Below are 23322 nucleotides of genomic sequence, written 5' to 3' on the forward strand. Positions count from 1 at the left end.
CCTCCATTATCCAGTTTCTGAAGGACTTTGCTGTAGAGTGTGTGTGTGTGTGTGTGAGCGTGTGAGCGAGTATGAGTGTACAAGTGTGTGTATCTGTGTGTTTATCTATGCCTACACGTGTGTGAGTGTGTGTATGTATGTCTGTGTGTGCATGAGTATGGTGTGTGTGTGTATGTGTATTCATGTGCGTGCATGTGTGTGAGTGTGTGAGTGTATGTGCATATGTCTGTGTGTGTGTGTGTGTGTGAGTGTGTGTGTGTGTGTGTGTGTGTCTGTGTGTGTGTGTGTGTGTGTCTGTGTGTGTGTGTGTGTGTGTCTGTGTGTGTGTGTGTGTGTGTGTCACAGTACACGCGTCCTTCCGCCACAGTCTTCAGTTTTCCAGCTCCCGTCTGCCTATCTAAGAGTCACTTGTGCCTCCATGTATCTGCCTCCCCCACCACCCACTGCGCTCCCGATATTCCCTCCAATCGCCTTAATTGTGCCTTGTCATTAAGCATTTATTTACATTTTAGATCTGCAGCTTTCGAAAGCTTTTCTCCTGCTCCTAGGTGGTCAGTGATGAAAGTGGATCGAAAGGCTACGGTTTTGTTCACTTTGAGACGCAGGAAGCTGCCAACCAAGCGATCGAGACGATGAATGGCATGTTGCTCAATGACCGTAAAGTGTAAGTGGCGTCCCCAGGTTGAGGGGGGTGGGGGCAAGTGACCAGATGCCATCTCCAGATCGTTCCTCTTGAGGTCGTCAGGGCTGTGGGCTGATGCGAACGCTCCTTTATATATCAAAAAAATAACAATTCAAAATTACTTTTTCTAGAATAGGTTGCATATCACCCAATGTTCACAGCCAGCTTGCTAGACATCTAACACTGACACACAGCCACGGTTTGTGTTAACTTGTAGATTAATCCGTAGATCGATCCCGTATATTGGGGATGAGAGCGGAATGGATCAGCTTTGATGAAATTGTAGGCAGACTTGATGGGCTGAATGGCCTGACTCTGCTCCTGTGCCTCACGGCCCCGTCTACAGGATGCACTGTGGTAACTCCCCGAGGCTCCTCAGACAGCACCTTGCAAACCCACCACCTCTGCCAGGTACGGGAATACCACCCCCTGGAAACCGCTCACCAAGCCAAGCGCTATCCTGACTCGCCGTTCCTTCATTGTCTCTGTCCAAAATAAAGACCGAGGTTAGCTTTTTGTCACATGCATGTTAAAGCATTCAGAGAAGTGCATTGTTTGCATCCACAACCAACAATCTGAGGATGTGCCCACAATTGTTGCCATGCTTCTGGGGTCAACATACAGAGACTCGGATGGCTCAGGGACACGACTGGTTACTTCACGTGCCAGTTTTTAGATATTTCAGAAAGGACAGGGAGGGAGACAAAAGAGGTGGGGGTGTGGCACTGTTGATCAGAGATAGTGTCACGGCTGCACCACCCAATAGTAACAGGGACATCGAGGAGCAGATAGGGAGACAGATTCTGGAAAGGTGTAATAACAGGGTTGGCGTGGTGGGAGATTTTAATTTTCCAATTATCGATTGGCATCTCCCTAGAGCAAGGGGTTTAGATGCGGTAGAGTTTGTTAGGTGTGTTCAGGAAGGTTTCCTGACGCAATATGTAGATAAGCCTACAAGAGGAGAGGCTGTACTTGATCTGGTATTGGGAAATGAACCTGGTCAGGTGTCAGGTCTCTCAGTGGGAGAGCATTTTAGAGATAGTGATCACAATTCTATCTCCTTTACCATAGCATTGGAGAGGGATAGGAACAGATAAGTTAGGGAAATGTTTAATTGGAGTAAGGGGAAATACGAAGCTATCAAACAAGAACTTGGAAGCTTAAACTGGGAACAGATGTTTTCAGGGAAATGTATGGAAGAAATGTGGCAAATGTTCAGGGGATATTGGCTTGGCATTTTGAGTAGGTACATTCCAATGAGACGGAAAGGATGGTAGGGTGCAGGAACTGTGGTGTACAAAGGCTGTTGTAAATCTAGTCAAGAAGAATAAACCTGAAAGGTACAGAGAACTAGGTAATGATATGAATCTAGAAGATTATAAGGTTAGCAGGAAGGAGCTTAAGAATGAAATTAGGAGAGCCAGAAGGGACCATGAGAAGGCCTTGGCGAGCAGGATTAAAGAAAACCCCAAGGCATTCTACAAGTATGTGAAGAGCCAGAGGATAAGATGTGAGAGAATAGGACAAATTAAGTGTGACAGTGAAAAAGTGTGTATGGAACCGGAGGAGATAGTGGAGGTACTTACTGAGTACTTTGCTTCAGTATTCACTACCTTGGCAATTGTAGGAATGACTTGCAGTGGATTGAAAAGCTTGAGCATGTAGACATTAAGAAAGAGGATGTGCTGGAGCTTTTGGAAAGCATCCAGTTGGATAAGTCTCCAGGACTGGAGGAGATGTACCCCAGGCTACTGTGGAAAGTGAGGGAGGAGATTGCTGAGCCTCTGGCAATGATCTTTGCATCATCAATGAGGATGGGAGAGATTCCGGAGGATTGGAGGGTTGTGGATATTGTTCCCCTATTCAAGAAGGGGAGTAGAGATAGCCCAGGAAATTATAGAACTGTGAGCCTTACTTCAGTGGCTCGTAAGTTGATGTAAGAGATCCTGAGAGACACGATATGATTAGGAGTAGTCAGCATGGCTTTGTCAAAGGCAGGTCATGCCTTACAAGCCTGATTGAATTTTTTGAGGATGTGATTAAACACATTGAAGGTAAAGCAGTAGATGTAGTGTATACAGATTTCAGCAAGGCATTTGATAAGGTACCCCATGCAAGGCTTATTGAGAAAGTAAGGAGGCATGGGATCCAAGGGGACATTGCTTTCTGCATCCAGAACTGGCTTGACCACAGAAGACAGAGTGGTTGTAGACGGGTCATATTCTGCATGGAGGTCGGTGACTAGTGGTGTGCCTCAGGGATCTGTTCTGGGATCCCTTCTCTTCATGATTTTTATAAAGGACCTAGATGAGGAAGTGGAGGGATGGGTTAGCAAGTTTGCTGATGACACAAAGTTTGGGGGTATTGTGAATAGTGTGGAGAGCTGTCAGATGTTACAGCAGGATATTGATAAGATGCAAAACTGGGCTGAAAAATAGCAGATGGAGTTCAACCCAGATAAGTGTGAGGTGGTTCATTTTGGTAGGTCAAATATGATGGCAGAATATAGTATTAATGGTAAGACTCTTGACAGTGTGGAGGATCAGAGGGATCTTGGGGTCTGAGTCCAGACGACTCTCAGGGCTGCTGCGCAGGTTGACTCTGTGGTTAAGAAAGCATACGGTGCATTGGCCTTCATCAATTGTGGGACTGAGTTTAGGAGCCGAGAGGTAATGTTGCAGCTATACAGGACCCTGGTCAGACCCCACTTGGAGTACTGTGCTCAGTTAGTTCTGGTCACCTCACTACAGGAAGGATGTGGAAGCCATAGAAAGGGCACAGAGGAGATTTACAAGGATGTTGCCTGGATTAAGGAGCATGCCTTATGAGAATAGATTGAGGGAACTCGGCCTTTTCTCCTTGGAGTGACGGAGGATGAGAGGTGAGCTGATAGGAAGGGGGAAGATGTCAGAGTAAGGTGACGGCCGGAGAGGAAAGAGAACAAGCTGGCAGGTGAAGGTGAAGCCAGGGCAGAGGGGATGAAGTAAGAAGCTGGGTGGAAAAGTTGTGGAAACCATAGAAAGGGTGCAGAGGAGATTTACAAGGATGTTGCCTGGATTGGGGAGCATGCCTTATGAGAATAGGTTGAGTGAACTTGGCCTTTTCTCCTTGGAGCGATGGAGGATGAGAGGTGACCTGATAGAGGTGTATAAGATGATGAGAGGCATTGATCATGCGGATAGACAGAGGCATTTTCCCAGGGCTGAAATGGCTGGCACGAGAGACACAGGTTTAAGGTGCTTGGAAGGAGATGTCAGGGGTAAGATTTTTACGCAGAGAGTGGTGAGTGTGTGGAATGGGCTGCTGGTGACAGTGTTGGAGGCGGATACGATAGGGTCTTTTAAGAGACTCTTGGATAGGTACATGGAGCTTAGAAAAATGGAGGGCTATGGGTAACCCTGGGTAATTTCTAAAGTACATGTTCAGCACAGCATTGTGGGCCGAAGGGCCTGTATTGTGCTGTAGGTTTTCTTTGAGCTCCCAGAGGAAACCAGCGTGGTCTCGGAGAGAACATACAAACTTCTTACAGTCAGTGACAGGAATTGAATCCCGATCACTGATGCCATAGTAGTGTCACACGGGGCAATACACTGCTGAGTCACCCAGAGGTACATGGGGCAATACTTTTAACGGTGGTGGGTGCTTGGAATGAGCTGCCAGTGGAAAGATGATGGGGGAGGCGTTTCAGAGGCCATTGGACAGGCATGGATCACGTGCAGGCGGAAGGAATTTGGTTTAATTTGGAACAGTCATGCTGGGCTGAAAGTGGGTTGTAACGCTGTATACTCAGTGGTCAAGATACTGGAGTGGTCTGAACAACTGGACCCCTTGACCATGTCTGTGTGCTTTTCTGCACTGAGTTGTTGCCACGCGATTGGCTGATTAGATATTCGCACTAGCTGAGTGTCTGAATGTCTCCACGTGTGTCCTAGGTAGGGAGCACAGAGCCGGATAGCTCAGTGATCCTCGGACAGGAACATTTCTTCCTTCTAAACCTCACCAAGCAAACACTGGTGGACTTCAGACTGCGTGGCTGTTGATGAAAGCCCGGTCTGCGAACACGCCTCACCGTGAGACGATCAAGGTTTCCATTCTTGGCAACAAACTTCAGATATTGGAGATAGCTGATGCTTTGCATTTTGGAGATACTACATGTGCCGACAGGCCAGATGATGACTGTGGAAAGAGAAACGAGGATTCAGGGCGGCTAATGATCACTGGGGATTCACAGTGACGACCTTTCCTCAGGACAACACACATTCTTCCTACAATTTGCTCATTTTACCAATTCTAGCAAAAGGTCTTTGACCTGAAATGTTGGCTCTGCTGCTCTCCCCACAGATGCTGCTTGACCTGCTGAGAGTTTTCAACTTAAAGCCTTGGTGACTGATTGTTAGTTGTGGTTTAAAAATCAGGTTAAATATCACTGGATTAGATCATAGAATTTATTATTTATTATATAAAATTAACAAGTTACAATAAAAAATGTATAAAAGCCAGGGGGCAGTGTTCATGGACCATTCAGAAATCTGACGACAAAGAAGCTGTTTTTAAGGCATTGAGTGCTTGTCTTTAGCCTCCTGAACCTAGTAATGAGAAGAGGACACGGCCTAGATGGTGAGGGTGCTTTGTAATGGATGAAATCTTGAGGCATTCATCATCATTGTGTGCCATGTTGTGTGACATCATCATTATGTGCCGTGGGCGATCATGCTCTTTTGACCATGATTGTTCTCGGCAAATTTTTCTGCAGAAGTGGTTTGCTGTTTCCACCTTTTTTTGGCATTGCCTCTTGGAAAAAGTCCTCTGGTGAGGAGGCTAGTGCCCGCAACGGAGCTGGCTGAGTTTTCAACCCTCTACAGCTTTGTTTGATCCTGTGTCATGTCCCCTCCATGCCAGATGGTGAAGCAACCAGTCAGAATGGTCTCAGTAAAATATTTGCTAGAGTATTTGAGACACATGACCACATAGGGGCAACCCAACAGGATTTAACGGGGCAGACCTGCGCCTGGCCAGTGCTGCCCTCAGCTGTGTCTGGCCGCTGTGACTGGGATGCAACTCCCCTTCCCTGTTCTGTTGGTCTCTAGACACATGGAGACTGAGCAAACGGCCCCCTTTCACAAACAAATTCAGCTGTTGTTGAATTCGCATCAGCTGAGCTTGTGGTTTTTTCGACTAAATGAGGTGGCTTTTAATCCTTTATAAAGGGAGTGCCTGTGGTTGGAGCTGATATTTAATGTGAGGTTTTTTTTAATAACCTCAGTTTGACTGGTCTGTTTTCAGATCTGTACTGACCTGTTCCATTGTGTCTCTGGTTAGCACAGTTCATTTTTTCAAACTTTTATTTAGAACACAGAACAGCACGGATCCTTTGGCCCACCATGTTGTGATGGCCTTTAACCTTCTCCCAAATCAATCCCTCCCACAGAGCCTGCCTCTTTTCTGTCATCTATATACCTATGAGTCTCTAATATGTCTGCCTCTACCACCATTGCTGGCAGTGTGTTCCACACACCCACCACGCTCTGTGTAAACACCTCGCTCTGACATCCCCCCCACCACCCCCGTACGTACTTCGAATCACCTTAAAATTATGACCCCATGTCCAAGCAGGGGAGAAGTCTTTGGCTGTCCAGTCAATCGTATCATCTCGTACGCATCCAAGTCGCCCCTTGTCTCCTTCGCTCTGAAGCTGGGATTCCCAAACGTTGCGATGCTGTGGACCAACACAGAGCCCAGGCTGGTAACCCCTGCTTGCTCAACCATGAGGTCTTTACTCAGTTTATGTTTGGGCACAGGCTCGGAGATGGTGAGAAGCTTCTGTTCACGTACCATCCAAACTGGTTCAAGCCTCACCGCCCACTGATCCCCAGTCTAACCCTAGCCTAATCACTTATGACAAATTAATTACCAACCGTGAACCCAGGTCGCTGGTACCATAAACTGTTGTGCTAACCACTACACTACTGGTCATTCCGTCGAGGTAGTATAAAGGAAACCAGAATACAGTTACGTTAAGGTCAGTGCAGGCTCAGAACGCAGTGAAACATAGCATTTAGATTAATGCTTTCCAGTGCCAGTCGTCAAGTCACTTTTATTGTCATTTCGACCATAACTGCCGGTACAGTACACAGTAAAAATGAGACAACGTTTCTCAGGACCATGGTGTTACATGACGCAGTACAAAAACTAGACTGACCTACGTAAAAAAAAAAAACAACAACAACATAGAGAAAGCTACACTAGACTACAGACCTACACTGGACTGCATAAAGTGCACAAAAACAATGCAGGCATTACAATGAATAATAAATAGGGCAAGATGTCAGTCCAGGCTTGACCCGGGTTCAATTCCCGTCATGTCTGTGAGGAGTGCGTACGTTCTCCCCATTGCCGTGTACCGGTCAGTATAACGGGATTACAGTGTCAGTGACCCGGGTTCAATTCCTGTCACTGTCTGTGAGGAGTGCGTACGTTCTCCCCATTGCTGTGTACCGGTCAGTATAACGGGATTACAGTGTCAGTGACCCAAGTTCAATTCCTGTCACTGTCTGTGAGGAGTGTGTACGTTCTCCCCGTTACTGTGTATCAGTCGCTGTAACGGGATTACAGTGTCAGTGACCTGGGTTCAATTCCCGTCACTGTCTGTGAGGAGTGCGTACGTTCTCCCCATTGCTGTGTACCGGTCAGTATAACGGGATTACAGTGTCAGTGACCCGGGTTCAATTCCCGTCACTGTCTGTGAGGAGTGCGTACGTTCTCCCCATTGCTGTGTACCGGTCAGTATAACGGGATTACAGTGTCTGTGACCTGGGTTCAATTCCCATCACTGTCTGTGAGGAGTGCGTACGTTCTCCCCATTACTGTGTACCGGTCAGTATAACGGGATTACAGTGTCAGTGACCCGGGTTCAATTCCCGTCACTGTCTGTGAGGAGTGCGTACGTTCTCCCCATTGCTGTGTACCGGTCAGTATAACGGGATTACAGTGTCTGTGACCCGGGTTCAATTCCCATCACTATCTGTGAGGAGTGCGTACGTTCTCCCCATTACTGTGTACCGGTCAGTATAACGGGATTACAGTGTCTGTGACCCGGGTTCAATTCCCGTCACTGTCCGCGAGGAGTCTGTACCTCTCCCCATTGCCGTGTACCGGTCAGTATAACGGGATTACAGTGTCTGTGACCCGGGTTCAATTCCCATCACTGTCCGTGAGGAGTGCGTACGTTCTCCCCATTGCTGTGTACCGGTCAGTATAACGGGATTACAGTGTCTGTGACCCGGGAGTCTGTAGGCTCTCCCTGTGGTCAGCGGGTTTCCTCCAGAGGTTCCACTCTCCAAAGACCTGTGGGTTGGTAACCATCCTCAGCTGCTTCATGAATGGCCTTCCTTCTGTCAGAAGCTCGGAAGTGGGGATGTTCACAGATGTTCCTCACCATTCGTGACTCCTCATAGTGAAGGAATTCTTACCCAAATGTGGCAGGACCTGGACAATATCCAGGCTTGGGCTGACAAGTGGCAGGTAACATTCGAGCCAGGCAATGACCATCTCCAACAAGAGAGGCTCTGACCATCGTCCCTTGACAATCCCCCGCTATCAACATCCCGGGGGTTACCACTGACAGGAAACTCAACTGGTCTAGCCATGTAAACACCATGGCTACCAGAGCAGGTCAATGGCGAGGAACCCTGTGGTGTGTACCTCACCTCCCAACTCCCCAAAGTCCATCCACCATCTCCAAGGCTCTGGTCAGGGGTGTGATGGGATACTTGTCACTTCCCTGGATGGATGCAGCTCCATCAACACTCAAGATGCTTGACACCATCCAGTACAAGGCAGCCCACTTGATAGGTACCCTTCCAGAAGCATCCAATCCCCCCACCGTTGAACAGTTGCTCAGTGTGTACTCTCTACAAGATGCACTGCAACAACACATCGAAGTTCCTAAGGCAGCACCTTCCAGACCCAAGACCACTACCATCTAGAAAGACGAGAACAGCCAATACCTGGGAACATCAACACTTGGAAATCCCCCTCCCAGTCACTCACCATCCTGACGTGGAAACATATCGCTGTTCCCTCACTGTCGCTGGATCAAAATCATGGAATTCCCTCCCTAACAGCACCGTGGGTGTACCTACACCTCAGGGACTGCAGCTCATCACCACCTTCTCAAGGGCAACTAGGGGTGGGCAATAAGTGCTGGCTTGGCTGGCAATGCCCATGTCCCGTAAATAAATAATTTTTTTAAACTTGTAGGCATGCTGTGTTGGCAGTGGAGGCAGGGTGCCGACCCTCCGCAGCCTCTTGCACTGGAGCGTCCACACACAGTGGTGCTGCAGCCCGTCAGTGTGGTCTCCAGCATGCATGTGCAGAAATTTGCTAGGGTCACAAGATGTCTGTTCAAGAAAAACAGCACTGCCTGGTGGGGCCAGTTTGGGACCCGGCCCAGTACGTCAACAGGTTCTTCCCCCATGCTATCTGACGTGCAGAGTTCCTCCAGCATTTTGTGTGTGTTGCTCAGGATTTCCAGCACCTGCAGAATCTTTTGTATTGATGACATGTCTGTACTTCTGAAAGAGGTGCAGAGAAAATAACCAGGGTGGTTATTGATTAGAAGAATGAGGGGGTCCTGCAGTCTTTGATTCCCCCCCACCGAACTTCAGGCAGAAGGTATTGCAGCACTGGGAGGATGGGAAACCTAATCTTTCTCCAGGCTGTGAGACTATTGAACTCCCTGCCACCACTCGGGTCTCATCGTGTACAAAGCACCAGTAACGTTGTTCCATTCACTTTTTAAACGTGTCAAAAATCAGCCTTGCTTGTAAATTTATTTGTGGTAGTATTACTGTTTTGTGTGTGACTTGTATGTACCGTTCTGCACCATGGTGCAGAAGCCCGTTGTTTCGTTTGGCGGCATACATGTTGAATTATTATTGGTTGAATAACAATAAACTGAATTTGGGATCTCATTGAAACCCATCCAATACTGAATGGGCCAGATGGTGAACATGGAGAGGATGCTTTCAGTGTGCGAGAGTATTGGACCAAATGGAACGGCCTCAGAATAGAGGGATGTCCCTTCAGAACAAAGATGAGGAGGAATTTCTTTAGCCAGAGGGTGGTGAATCTGTGGAATTCATTGCCACAGGCAGCTGTGGAGGCCAAGTTATTTGGGTATATTTAAAGGGGTGGTTGATAGGTTCTTGATTAGTCTGGGTGTCAAAGGTTCCGGGGAGAGGGCAGGAGAAAAGGGTTGGGAAGGATAATAAATCAGGCATGATAGAATGGCAGAGCAGACTCGACGGGCTGAATGGCCCGATTCTGCTCCTGTTTTGCAGAGTTGGACTGTGAAGAACTGACGGTCAATGCTGGGTGAGGATTATTTTGATTGGATGCTAAATTGGACTTTGCTTGTACCAGGTTTGTAGGGCATTTCAAGTCCCGCAAGGAGAGAGCAATGGAGCTCGGTAACAAGGCTCACGAGTACACCAACATCTACGTCAAGAACTTTGGTGAAGCCATGAGTAGCAGCCGGCTGCGGGATATCTTCAGTATCTTTGGTCAGTTTGGGCTTTATTTTAAATATATATTAACAGGCCCTTTTGGCTCCCAGTGCCTGCATCACCCAGTTACACCCACGTGGCCAATTCATTCATGCCTCTTTTCTGTAGTCACAGACTGTCCAAATGACAGCCTCCCTCCCCACTGGGGAAATTGAGGCACTGGGATGTCTCCTTTGAGATTCTGGTACTGTGTATGTGGGACCCACAAGGCTGGGGGCCAAGGCACATCCGGGGCAGGAGGATCCCAGAAGGTGAGTCTTTGGGAAGGAATCAGTAAACTGGGGTTACACGACCCCACCCCCCACCCCATTTCCAGATAATGTGCGGGAGAAAGGGAAGATGACCTGGAACTGGGGTCACTGTCCCAGTCCCCTCGCACCTCAGCTTCACTCCCTCATCTGCGTGTGATTGCCCCCTTACCCCGAAATAGTCTTCCCGAACTCCGTCGCACCTCAGTGGGGGCAGGTCCAACCCTGGGTGAGCTGCGTGACACTGGCAGCCCGCCCCAGTATGGGGGGAGGATTCCTGAACTGGGGGTGAGATTAGCTGACAGATGGAGGAATTACTGTGGAGGGGGGGTGTTTAGGGCTAAAGTTTTGGTCTGCCTCATGTTCTCAGTATTTTTCTTTTCATTTGGTTCCGTCAGTCTCTGTGTAGTTTCTTGTAAATGTTATTGTATTTTATTTTTCAAAGTAAATTTATTAAAGTATGTATGCATCACTATACCTCCTGAGAATCATTTTCTTGTGGGCATTCATGGTAAAACAAGCAGAAACTGCACGCAGACAGACTGACAAACAACCAGTGTGTGAAAGAAGACAAGCTACATATACAACGAATGAACTGTTTATTTAGATCAGGGGCTGCACAGACTCCTTGGTAAGGGTCCATCGTATAAAGAAGGTTGGGAACCCCTTATTTAGCAATATCATGTGACCCAACAGACTGCCCCCAGCCTAATCACAGGACAAATTCCAATACCTTACTACTGGTATGTCTTTGTGAAATGTGAAAAAGACTAAGGAGCTGGTGGTGGACCTGAGGAGGGCTAAGGCACTGGTGACCCCTGTTTCCATCCAAGGGGGTCAGTGTGGACATGGTGGAGGATTACAAATACCTGGGGATACGAATGGACAATAAACTGGACTGGTCAAAGAACACTGAGGCTGTCTACAAGAAGGGTCAGAGCCGTCTCTATTTCCCGAGGAGACTGAGGTCCTTTAACATCTGCCGGACAATGCTGAGGATGTTCTACGAGTCTGTGGTGGCCAGTGCTATCATGTTTGCTGTTGTGTGCTGGGGCAGCAGGCTGAGGGTAGCAGACACCAACAGAATCAACAAACTCATTCGTAAGGCCAGTGATGTTGTGGGGGTGGAACTGGACTCTCTGACGGTGGTGTCTGAAAAGAGGATGCTGTCCAAGTTGCATGCCATTTTGGACAATGACTCCCATCCACTCCATAATGTACTGGTTAGGCACAGGAGTACATTCAGCCAGAGACTCATTCCACCAAGATGTAACACTGAGCATCATAGGAAGTCATTCCTACCTGTGGCCATCAAACTTTACAACTCCTCCCTCGGAGTGTCAGACACCCTGAGCCAATAGGCTGGTCCTGGACTTATTTCCACTTGGCATAATTTACTTGTTATTATTTAATTATTTATGGTTTTATATTGCTGTATTTCTACACTATTCTTGGTTGGTACAGCTGTAACGAAACCCAGTTTCCCTCGGGATCAATAAAGTATGTCTGTCTGTCTGTCTTTGGACTCCGTCTGGGAGGTGACTGGAGCACCCAGGGGCAGCCCACACTTTTCATGGGAACTCCTTTCTGATCACGCCAGAATTAAACTATGAACTCCAGAGAACCCCAAGCTGTAATGGCATTGTGTTACTGCGGTGTCCTGATGGTTATAATAATAAATAATACTGAGAACATCAGTTGGAGAGTCCTTGAAAGTGAGCTTTCCTGTAAATGCCTGCAAGAAAATGAATCTCGGGGTAGGATTTGATAACTCGTACTTTGACCTTTGACCTCTTTGCCTGCCATTTCCCACCCACCCACCCCGCTGTTCATGTGCTGACTTGCCTGCTACTCCCCGCTGAAGGAAAAACGCTGAGTGTCCGAGTGATGACTGACCAGTACGGCCACTCGAAGGGATTTGGGTTTGTCAACTTCGAGAAGCACGAAGACGCGCGTAAGGTAAGGGTGAGGAGTGTTCACCCCAGGGAGCGGGATTCACCGTATCTGGTGCACCTCCCGTTGGTGTGGTCTCTTTCTTTAAGGAAAGGCAAAGGTTCTTTATTTGTCACGGGTACAGTGAAATGCCTCATTTGTGTCATTGACCAAAATACCCAAGGATGTGCTGTGGGCAGCCCACACGTTTCTGGGGTGAACATTAACCCATCCCCTATGCTCAGCAAAGCAACACGAGCAGCAACAACAAAGTTCTCTCTCCCTAGCACCCACCCACCCAAACCCCCAGGCAGGCTGTTGTAGGGCCTCCCGTCTTTGGCACCAAATGTGCAGACGGGCCTCCAGTCTCTAATCCCTGGCCCAGACTAAATACATACAAGATAATGATTAAACCAAGAAATGGATTAGACAGATAGTGTGTAGTTCTGTGTTGTTAGATTTGGCAGAGATGTTCTAGGCCTGACCCTCTGCATGCGAGTGCACTCGGAGGGGGTTGGGGGGAGTGCCCGCAGCCTGGCACCAGCTCTTTGAACAGTGATGTTTATGGGGGCAGAGGAGGGCCTGCAGCCTAGTCCTGGCTCATGGCCCTGTGATGTGTCCCTAGGCCGTGGCCAAGATGAATGGCAAGGAGATTAACAGTCGGCCTGTGTATGTGGGACGAGCGCAGAAGAAGGCAGAACGGCAGAATGAGCTACGGCGCAAATTCGAGCTGATGAAGCAGGAACGTAGCAGTCGCTACCTGGTGAGTAACTGAGCACAGGCCTGCACGAGGCCATTCAGTCCCTCTAGACTGCCCTGCCATTCAACCTAGTATTGAGTTCCAGGGGGCTAGAATGCAAACGCGCAGATGTAGTGTTGTGGCTTTAAAAAGCACCGGTCGGACTACATTTAAGGATTATAAATAAGATGAGTTTTATTTATTACGTGTACTTTGAACCGTGTGGTGAAGTTGTTGCTGATGTTAAGTGAAATCAGCGAGCAATCTCCTGGGACAGCCTGCAAGTGCCCCCGTGTTTCCAATGCTGATGACTCGCTAAGCAGACCCATACAGCTTTGGAATGTGGGAGGGAATCCGCAGTCACGGGGAGAGGGTGCAGACGGTGGTGGGAATTGAACCCCGATCTTACAGCCAGAACTGCAAAGCATTGTACTGACAGCACGGTACCAAATCACTGGTTTGTGAGCAGTTTTGGAGTCCCATGTCGAGGAAAGGATGTTCAGACACTGGAGAGGGCCCAGAGGAGGTTCATGAGAATGAGTCTAGGAACAAAGGGTTAACATACAAGGAGTGTTTGTCTCTGAGCTTGTACTCGCTGGAGTTTAAAGAATGAAGGGGGGATCTCATTGAAACCTATCGAATATTGGAAGACCTAGACAGAGTGGATGTGGAGAGGATGTTTGCAATAGTAGGGGAGTCTAGGACCAGAGGACACAGACAGAGTGGATGTGGAGAGGATGTTTCCTATAGTGGGTGAGTCTAGGACCAGAGGACACAGCCTCAGAATAAAGTGATGTCAGTGTAGAACAGAGATGAGGAATTTGTTTAGCACCGAGGGTGGTGAATTCTTGAAATTCAATGTCCCAGATGGTTGTGGGTATATCGAAAGTGGAGTTTGATCAATCGATTAGTCAGGATGGCGAATGTTATGGGGCAAAGGCAGGAGAATGAGATTGAGAGGGAAAATAAATCAGCCAAGAAGCGATATCAGAGCGGACTTGATGGGCTGAATGGTCTAGTACTTCTATGTCTTGCACTCTGAGTTTAGAAAGTGGAAATTTGTGTCATTCATGTACGTTTTTTAAACCTCCTCCCTCCCTGACCTTTCTCACTATAAATCAGTGTGGGAAATGTGATCTGTTGTGGGGTTTCTTTCCTGCTTGTTTAATTGGCCGATGGTCTCTGAGGATAAACCCTCCTCGGAGCTGCTGGTAGCACTGAGGGACCAGGGAGGCTCAAGGGGAGTGAACATTCCTCCGACGTTCTCGTTCCCCCCCCCCCCCGAGACCCTCAAACCCTGTTGCCTCTTGCTCTTTCAGGGGGTGAACCTGTATGTGAAGAACCTACATGACAGCATTGATGACGAGCATTTGAGGAAGGAGTTTGCACCCTATGGAACCATTACCAGTGCAAAGGTACGAGCCCCCGGTTTGCTGCTCTTCCCCAGGGTTCCGGGGAACAGCCGCAGAATGGGTTTGACAGCTGGGGGGGATGGAGGGCTCGGGGGTACTTTAGGCTAAGTTGAGGACGAGTCTATTGTCATAGACACAGGTGCAATCAAAACAAACTTTCAGCAGTGTCAGAGACAACATCCCCAGGGAAAACTCACAGATTATATACAATTCTTGATACAAAACCAAAAAGAGCACGCAATCCGCTGAAGCGACTCACCAGCTCGGGCAGCATCGATGGAGAGTTCTCATGAAGGGTCTCGGCTGAAATGTCGACTCTTTATCCCTCTCCACAGACGCTGCCTGACCTGGTGAGTTCCTCCAGCACGTACACGTCGGATTTCCAGCACTTGCAGAATCATCTGCTACTGAAACAAGAAGTCTGTGTTGGTGAAGGAAGTGGCCGTATTGCTACTTAACGGCAGTGATAAGGGTTGTGCTGGTCGGCTTAAGAACAGAATGGCTGAAGGGAAGTAGTTGTGTTTGAACCTGAGGTGTGGGGCCTCAGGTTTCTGTACCTCCTGCCCAATGGGAGCTGCGAGAGGGTGACGTGGTCCGGATGGTGAGGATCTTTGGGTGTTGCCTTCTTGTGACAGTGTCTCCTGTAGATACTACCGATGGTGGGAGGGGTGGTCCCTCACTGCCCCCTGTGCCATTCCAGGTGGTGATGCAACCTGTTGAGACACAATCAACAGTACCTCTGTAGAAGTTTGTTGGATGTCGAGCTGAACTCCCTAACAAAACAAAGACCCTGGCACACGTCCTTGTGGTCACATCTGTGTGTTGGGCTTGGTATACATCATCCAATGTTAGTACCCAGGAGTTTAAACCTGTTGATTCTCTCCACCGCCAATTTCTGTGTCAATGGGCACTAAATATTGGAAGGGTGGCAGGGGAGGTGATTGGAACACCATCGAGTAGAGTGTGCCCACTGTTCCCTCTTTAAACAGCTGGCACACCAACCATTGCTCCGAGCAGGAAATTTTTACACAGCCTGAAAGCTGTGTGACACTTTCAAATCTCTTACTATCTCTCCTTTCGGTTACTCTTGACGAAGGGTCTCGGCCTGAAACGTCGACATCGCTTCTCCCTATAGATGCTGCCTGGCCTGCTGTGTTCCACCAGCATTTTGTATGTGTTGTTGTTTGACACTTTAAATGTCTATTTTGTAATATGCATGCTATGAATATTTAAAATGAAAATTGAAAGATCACAAACTTTTTATTGTACTGTATTTCTTTACACTCTTCAGCAAAGAAGCCTTCCATGTTTCTCATCCAGCACGGCAAGGGAGTCTGTGCGAGTGAGGATATGCGTTGGCCACACAGCTTGGAGGGAGCAATGGTTTGGGGAGCAGGATCCCTGGACCAGTCCATGCTCCGGCCACTGTGATACCGTCTCTGTGTGCACGAGTTCGTTGTGTGTTAGTAGCCAGAGTGAGCTTGAACACTACAACATCGACAAGGCTTTGGGATTGCTTTTGGTTGTGGAGTAATTATTGACAAGGACCGCAGATGGGGTGAAGGTGGTGACTGCATGCTTCTCAGCTTTAGATTGGCCTGTCACATCAAAGTGTACAGTGAAATGTCAGCCCCAACCTGGTGTTAGTGAAATATTCATTTGTATTAAGGATGTGCTGGGAGCAGTCTGCATGTGTCATCACACATACCTTTACCGACTCAGAAAGCCCACAATCTTTTTTTGTTCTATGGACCTAAGGGTTAGATTTTCTTTTGAGTCTGTGGAACGAGCTGCCACTGGAAATAGTAAAAGTGCATCCAGTTAGGGCATTTGAATAAGTTCATGGTTGTGAAAAGTTTGGAGCAGGGGTTCCCAACCTGGGGTCCATGGATCCTGTGGGATTGGTCCATGGAGTGAAAATGGTTTGGACCCCCTGGTTTAGAGGGATATGTGTCCAAATCCAAGGCCACTGCGGGCTGACAACAGCCTGTCCTGGGTTAAAGGATCATTTGTGTATGTGTGGGTGTGAGGAGGGAACGAGGCTTGTGCTGAACTCTGTGTTGGTGTTGGAATTGTGGGCTGCCCCCAGTGCATCTCTCTGTTGTGTTGGCTGCTAATGCAAATGACATACTAAATGTTTCCACTTGTGACAAATCACAAACTTAAATCAAATGCGGACACGAGTAATTGACAAAAAATAATGGGAAGATTGAGAAGTTTTTAAAAACCCACAGAGCAACTAAAAATAATCATTGGAAGGGTAAAGATGAAATATGAAAGCAAGCTAACAAATAATAGCTAAGTGGATAGGAAGAGTTTTTTCAAGTATGTTTAAAAATAAGCGAAATGAGAATGGATATAGGACCACTAGAAAATGAGGCAGGAGAAATAATAATGGGGAACAAGGAGATGGCAAATGAACTAAATGAGTATTTTACATCAGTTTTCACTGTGGACGACACGAGCATTGTGCCCGACGCTGAAGGGTGTGAGGGAAGAGAAGTGGATGCAGTTTCTATTACAAGAGAGAAGGTGCTCAAAAAGCTGAAAGACCTAAGGGTACATAAGTCACCCAAACCAGATGAACTGCACCCTAGGGTTCTGAAAGAGGTAGCATTAGAGATTGTGGGGGCATTGGTAATGATCTTTCAAAAATCATTGGACTCTGGCATGGTGCCAGGGAACTGGAAAGTTACAAATGTCACTCCACTCTAAGAAAGGAGGAAGGCAGCAGAAAGGAAATTATAGACCAGTTAGCCTGACCTCAGTGGTTGGGAAGATGTTAGAGTCAATTGTAAAGGATGAGGTGATGGAGTACTTGGTGACATGGGACAAGATAGGACAAAGTCAGCATGGTTTCCTTCAGGGAAAATCCTGCCTGATGAACCTGTTGGAGATTACAAGTAGGATAGATAAAGGGGATGCAGTGGATGTTGTACATTTGGGCTTTCAGAAGGCCTTTGACAAGGTGCCACACGAGGCTGCTTACCGTGTTAAGAGCTCATGGTGTTACAGGAAAGTTACTAACATGGTTCGAGCATTGGCTGACTGGTAGGAGGCAGTGAGTGGGAATAAAAGGATCCTTTTCTGGTTGGCTGCCAGTGACTAGTGGTGTTCCGCGGGGATTGATGTTGGGACACTTCTTTTTATGTTGTATATGAATAATTTAGATGATGAAATAGACGGCTTTGTTGCCAAGTTTGCAGATGATACGAAGATTGGTGGAGGGGCAGGTAGCGTTGAGGAAACGGGTAGGATGCAGAAGGACTTAGACAGATTAGGAGAATGGGCAAGAGAGTGGCAAATGAAATATAATGTTGGAAAATGCATGGTCATGCAGTTTGGTAGTAGAAATAAATGTGTGGAATATTTTCTAAATAGGGAGAAAACACAGGAATCTGAGCTGCAAAGGGACTTGGGAGTCCTTGTGCAGAACACCCTGAAGGTTAACTTGCAGGTTGAGTCAGTGGTGAGGAAGGCAAATGCCATGTTAACATTCAATTCAAGAGGTCTAGAATACAAGAGCAGGGTTGTGATGCTGAGGCTTTATAAGGCACTGGAGAGGCCTCACCTTGAGTATTGTGAACAGTTTTGGGCCCCTCATCTAAGAAAAGATGTGCTGGCATTGGAGATGGTCCTGAGGAGATTCACAAGGATGATTCCAGGAATGAAAGGGTTATCATACAAGGAATGTTTGATGGCTCTGGGTCTCTACTCACTGGAATTCAGAAGGAGGGATCTCATTGAAATCTTTTGAGTATTGAAAGGCCTAGACAGTAGATGTGGAAAGGATGTTTCCCATGGGAGAGTCTAGGACAAGAGGGCAACACTTCAAAACAGATGCGGAGAAATTTCTTTACTCAGAGGGTGGCAAATCTGTGGAATTTGTTGCCACGAGCAGCTGTGGAGGCCAGGTCGTTGAGTGTATTTAAGGCAGAGATTGATAGGTTCTTGATTGGACACGGCATCAAAGATTAAGAGGAGAAGACCAGGAACTGGGTTTGAGGAGGAGAGGGGGAGAATAAAGGATAAGCCGTGATTAAATGCAGAGCAGACTCAATGGGCCAGATAGCCGAGTTCTGCACCTATGTCGTCTAGTGGGGAGAGGCTTTGTTTCTGTGAGTTATCATTCTGTGCCGGGGCGGGTGGGGGTTAACTGGTCCAATGGTTCCCTCGCTGGGAGAGCGAGAAGATCTGATGAATAGGTGGTCGGCGGTTGCCGTGGTCCTGAAAGCCTCGTGTGACTCGGACGCAGATTGTCATCTGTGTGTACAACCAAACGGAACCGTTGCCCCAGACAACAGTGTGCACATAAACATTTTACACAGCACATAAAACAAAATACTACCGCAAATAAATTAATAAATATAATTCAAGGTACGTGTAGAGTGCAGCACTGGTAAACAGTAAACGGCGTGCGGTCATAGTGACGAGACCTCGGTGGAGGAAGGGTATTCCTCAGACTCACAGGCTGTTGTTACCCAGTCCTGATGCTCCAGTATCTCCTTCCTGACAGTAGTGGGTCAAAGAGATTGTGGGATGGGTGGTGGAGGCCTACAACAATGCTTTCACAAATGGGGGGGTGGGGGGAAGAGACCCCAGTGATCCCCTCAGTCATTTTTACAGTCCTCTAATTTATCACCCCCCTGCCCCCGGATCAGGTGATGACAGAAGGAGGCCACAGCAAAGGTTTCGGTTTTGTCTGCTTCTCGTCACCTGAGGAGGCGACCAAGGCCGTGACGGAGATGAACGGGCGGATCGTCAGCACCAAGCCTCTGTACGTGGCCCTGGCGCAACGCAAGGAGGAACGCAAGGTGCACCTCACCAACCAGTACATGCAGCGGCTGGCCAACGTGAGAACGCTGCCCAGCCCTCTGCTGGGCTCCCTGCTGCCCTCTGGGTACTACATGCCCTCTGTGCCACAGGTAAGAGAGCTGGGGGCAGGTGGAAATGACTTCCCAGCCCTAATGAAGGGTTTCGGCCTGCTGTTCCCACCCAGTGTTAGCTCTTTATCCTCTCCATAGACCCTGCCTGACCTGCTGTTCCCACCCAGTGTTAGCTCTTTATTCCTCTCCGTAGACGCTGCCTGACCCGCTGTTCCCACCCAGTGTTAACTCTTTATTCCTCTCCATCGATCCTGCCTGACCTGCTGTTCCCACCCAGTGTTAGCTCTTTATTCCTCTCCGTAGACGCTGCCTGACCTGTTGTTCCCACCCAGTGTTAACTCTTTATTCCTCTCCGTAGACGCTGCCTGACCCGCTGTTCCCACCCAGAGTTAACTCTTTATTCCTCTCCATCGATCCTGCCTGACCTGCTGTTCCCACCCAGTGTTAGCTCTTTATTCCTCTCCGTAGACGCTGCCTGACCTGTTGTTCCCACCCAGTGTTAACTCTTTATTCCTCTCCGTTTACGCTGCCTGACCTGCTGTTCCCACCCAGTGTTAACTCTTTATTCCTCTCCGTAGACACTGCCTGACCCGCTGTTCCCACCCAGAGTTAACTCTTTATTCCTCTCCATCGATCCTGCCTGACCCGCTGTTCCCACCCAGTGTTAACTCTTTATTCCTCTCCATAGACCCTGCCTGACCTGCTGTTCCCACCCAGTGTTAGCTCTTTATTCCTCTCCGTAGACGCTGCCTGACCTGTTGTTCCCACCCAGTGTTAACTCTTTATTCCTCTCCGTAGACGCTGCCTGACCCGCTGTTCCCACCCAGTGTTAACTCTTTATTCCTCTCCATCGATCCTGCCTGACCCGCTGTTCCCACCCAGTGTTAACTCTTTATTCCTCTCCATAGACCCTGCCTGACCTGCTGAGTTCCCACCCGGTGTTAACTCTTTATCCTCTCCATAGACCCTGCCTGACCCACTGTTCCCACCCAGTGTTAACTCTTTATCCTCTCCATGGACCCTGCCTGACCTGCTGAGTTCCCACCCAGTGTTAACTCTTTATTCCTCTCCGTAGACGCTGCCTGGCCTGAATTCTTCCAGCATTTTTGTGTGGTATTTCTCTCCAGAACAATTCTGGTCAAATGGATTCCCTCACTGGGAGGGGGAAACTGTTCATAAGGCATTGGTCAGACCCTACGAGGAGTATTATGAGTAGCTTTATGTCCCTTATCTAAAAAATATTTGCCGGCATTGGATGTTCACAGGAATGATCCTGGGAATGAAAGGGTTAATGCATGAGGAGTATTTGCTGGCTCTCAGCCTGTACTTGCTGGAATCTGGAGGAATAAGGGGAGATCTCATTGAAGTGTACCAAATACTGGAAGAGTGGATGTGGAGACAGTACCTCTGCAGATTGGGCTGGTCAGCCATGGTTGGCAGCTCATCGAGGAGAAGGAAAACTCTGATCTCAAACCTCCGCTGCCCTGCGGCAATACCCACTCATGGGGAAGGCTTCAGGAGTAAACCCCGAGGGGAAAATCCGGAACTGGGCTCCCTAAAGCAGTGAGTGGTAACTCCTGTGATGCCAGACAGTGCCGGTCTCTGCCGTTCCTTTGGTTCATCAGCTGCGTGGAGAGGGAGAGCTTGCTGCACAGGCAACCGCTTGCTCTCCGTATCGTACTGCCCAGGCTTGCTTTGACAGCTAGGAGGCAAGATGCAGCTGGCAGAGCCTACAGGGACGATGTTCTCAATAGTGGCAGAGCCTGGGACCAGAGGTTATATTCTCGAAATAGAAAGGCCTCACTTTAGAACGAAGATGAGGAAGAATTTCTTCAGCCGGGGGGTGGTGACCGAGCCGTTGTGTACATATAACATGGAGGCTGATTGGTCGGGGCGTCAAAGGTAATGGGGAGAAGGCAGAAAAGGGATAATAAATCAGCTGTGATGGGACAGCAGAGCAGGCTCGATGGGCCGAATGGGCCGGCTCCGGCTTTTGGTGTGGCTGAAGATTTCCTGCATCTCGTGCAGAATTTCTTGTGGCTGCTTGTGTGACCTGTGTTTAAATCCCGTTTGTTTTCCCCCAGGTTCAGAACCGCACAGCGTACTACGCCGCCTCTCCCGTAGTCCGACAGTCCCAGCGCTGGGCAGCTCAGCCTGTCAGACATCCCAGTAAGTACCACCGCAGAATTTACCCGAGTTACCGCCTCAACAAAATAACTTTTTCATCTAAAATCGACACATACACATTCAGCCTGTGTTCAAAAACACTTGGCACAATCCTTCCCTTTTCCAATTGGCTGCTTCTAGCCAATAAGCTCGTGGGGTTCCCTGGATCCAATTGCCATTTGGCTTGGCGGCCAATCGTATTAAAGAATCCTCGCAGGTGGAAAAAGCACTGCTTTCATTCGGGTTACCCTAGTGTGAGGTTTAAAGGTTAGAATGTGCACAGGTGGTGAGGTCAGTTGGATGCAGAATAAATGGTTTATGATTGTCACGTGAGAAACTTGCATCCTGTTCATACGGAGCTTTCAGAGAAAGCAGACAGACAATGCAGAATAGATTGTCACAGGGTGCCGGAGCTGTGCTGGGATGTAACCTGGGCTTGCGGCATCAGACACCCTTGCCTGGGTGACCAGTCCCGGTCCGCGGGTCACCGCTCTTGATCCACAGGCTCACCCGGCGGCCTCGTCTCTTTGCCGTCCAGGAAGGCAGGCAGCCAGCAAAACCGCTACAGCCGCCAGGGCCGTTCCGCAGAGTTATAACAGTTACCCTTTGTGTGGGGAGAAATTGAAGGACTATTAAAATTAAAAATAAAAATGTAAATCCCTACCTCTGACATTAAACCTCTCGGCCCCCTCATGGTCTTGGATACCTGTCTCAGGTCCCCTTCAACCTCATACCTACCTGGGAATGAAGTCCAATTCTATTCAATCTTTCCTTGTGACTCAGGCCCGCAGGCCGAGGCAACGCCCAGTTAAGGTATGCCGTGCAGAGTTGGTGTTTGTTGCATTGGCTCTGGTTAAAGATTAGCCCTGTTTGTCAGTGAATTGCATCGATGACCAGCACAGTTCAAGGACACAAGGACGTGCCGGGGGCGGCCCGCAACGGTCACCGGGTTTCTGCGTACCCATGAATTACTAACTCTCAGACTGTGGGCGGAAGCAGGAACTGCCGGACGAAACCCACACGGTCACGGGGAGCTTACAAACTCCTTACGGGCAGTGCTGGAAACCGGACCCCCATCGCAGACCACTGGCACTGTGCGGAATTGCGCTAACCGTGCTCTTCTGAAATGTCCGTGACTGGTGGCGGAAGCTGCACGGTCTGCGGTCCAAGGGAGAGGGCCGAATGCAGAGGTCGTTATCCATGCTGATTAATGGTATTTTGCCTCCCTGGTCAGGATCCCACACCACTCCTCTGCCCTTTACAGTGGCCAGGTACCTCACTAGTGACCATGGGATGACACACACACACTCCACGCCGGAGGTCAGGGTGGTTGGGAGTGTGTGGAACGGTGACTAGCTGCTGTGCCACTCACTCCCTACACATTCAACATGCGGAACACGCTGACCCAGCACCCTTGGGACCTGGCTGGTGGAGAACCACCAAGGTGTCCTGATCAACCTTCCCCTGGGCTGGGGAGCTGCTCCCCGTAAACAAAGACTCTGCGGATGCTGGAAATCCAGAGCAACACACACAAAATGCTGGAGGAACTCAGCAGGTCGGGCAGCACCTGTGGAGGGGAATAAGCAGTCAAAGTTTCAGGCCTGGACCCTTCACCAGCAAGGGTCTTGATTTGGAAAGTTAACTCGTTATTCCTTTCCAAAGTTGCTGAGTTCCTCCGGCATTTTCTGCAT

General features: G+C 48.6%; 1 protein-coding gene and 1 long non-coding RNA gene across 5 annotated transcripts in view; one reads left to right on the forward strand and one right to left on the reverse strand.

Moving 5' to 3' along the window:
- The window catches only part of LOC132399996 (embryonic polyadenylate-binding protein-like), a 75613-nt gene that overhangs the window by 7227 nt on the left and 45064 nt on the right, over positions 1-23322 (forward strand). For all 3 annotated transcript variants that reach the window (XM_059981023.1, XM_059981024.1, XM_059981025.1), the window contains exons 3-9: positions 549-664; positions 10106-10245; positions 12361-12455; positions 13054-13191; positions 14487-14582; positions 19241-19504; positions 21550-21634. In XM_059981023.1, the coding sequence (XP_059837006.1) occupies positions 549-664; positions 10106-10245; positions 12361-12455; positions 13054-13191; positions 14487-14582; positions 19241-19504; positions 21550-21634 (934 nt within the window). The remainder of the gene's footprint in view (positions 1-548; positions 665-10105; positions 10246-12360; positions 12456-13053; positions 13192-14486; positions 14583-19240; positions 19505-21549; positions 21635-23322) is intronic.
- LOC132399997 (uncharacterized) lies at positions 635-23320 on the reverse strand. 2 transcript variants are annotated; one of them, XR_009514160.1, is made up of 4 exons: positions 22370-23320; positions 14839-15292; positions 4752-4858; positions 635-769 (listed from the first exon to the last, which is right to left on the reverse strand). It is a non-coding gene; the product is annotated as an uncharacterized LOC132399997 (long non-coding RNA). The 2 variants fall into 2 exon arrangements; XR_009514161.1 differs by having other exon boundaries at positions 22296-22402.

Source organism: Hypanus sabinus, chromosome 9 (genome assembly GCF_030144855.1).
Source record: "Hypanus sabinus isolate sHypSab1 chromosome 9, sHypSab1.hap1, whole genome shotgun sequence".
NCBI classification, from domain to species: domain Eukaryota; kingdom Metazoa; phylum Chordata; class Chondrichthyes; order Myliobatiformes; family Dasyatidae; genus Hypanus; species Hypanus sabinus.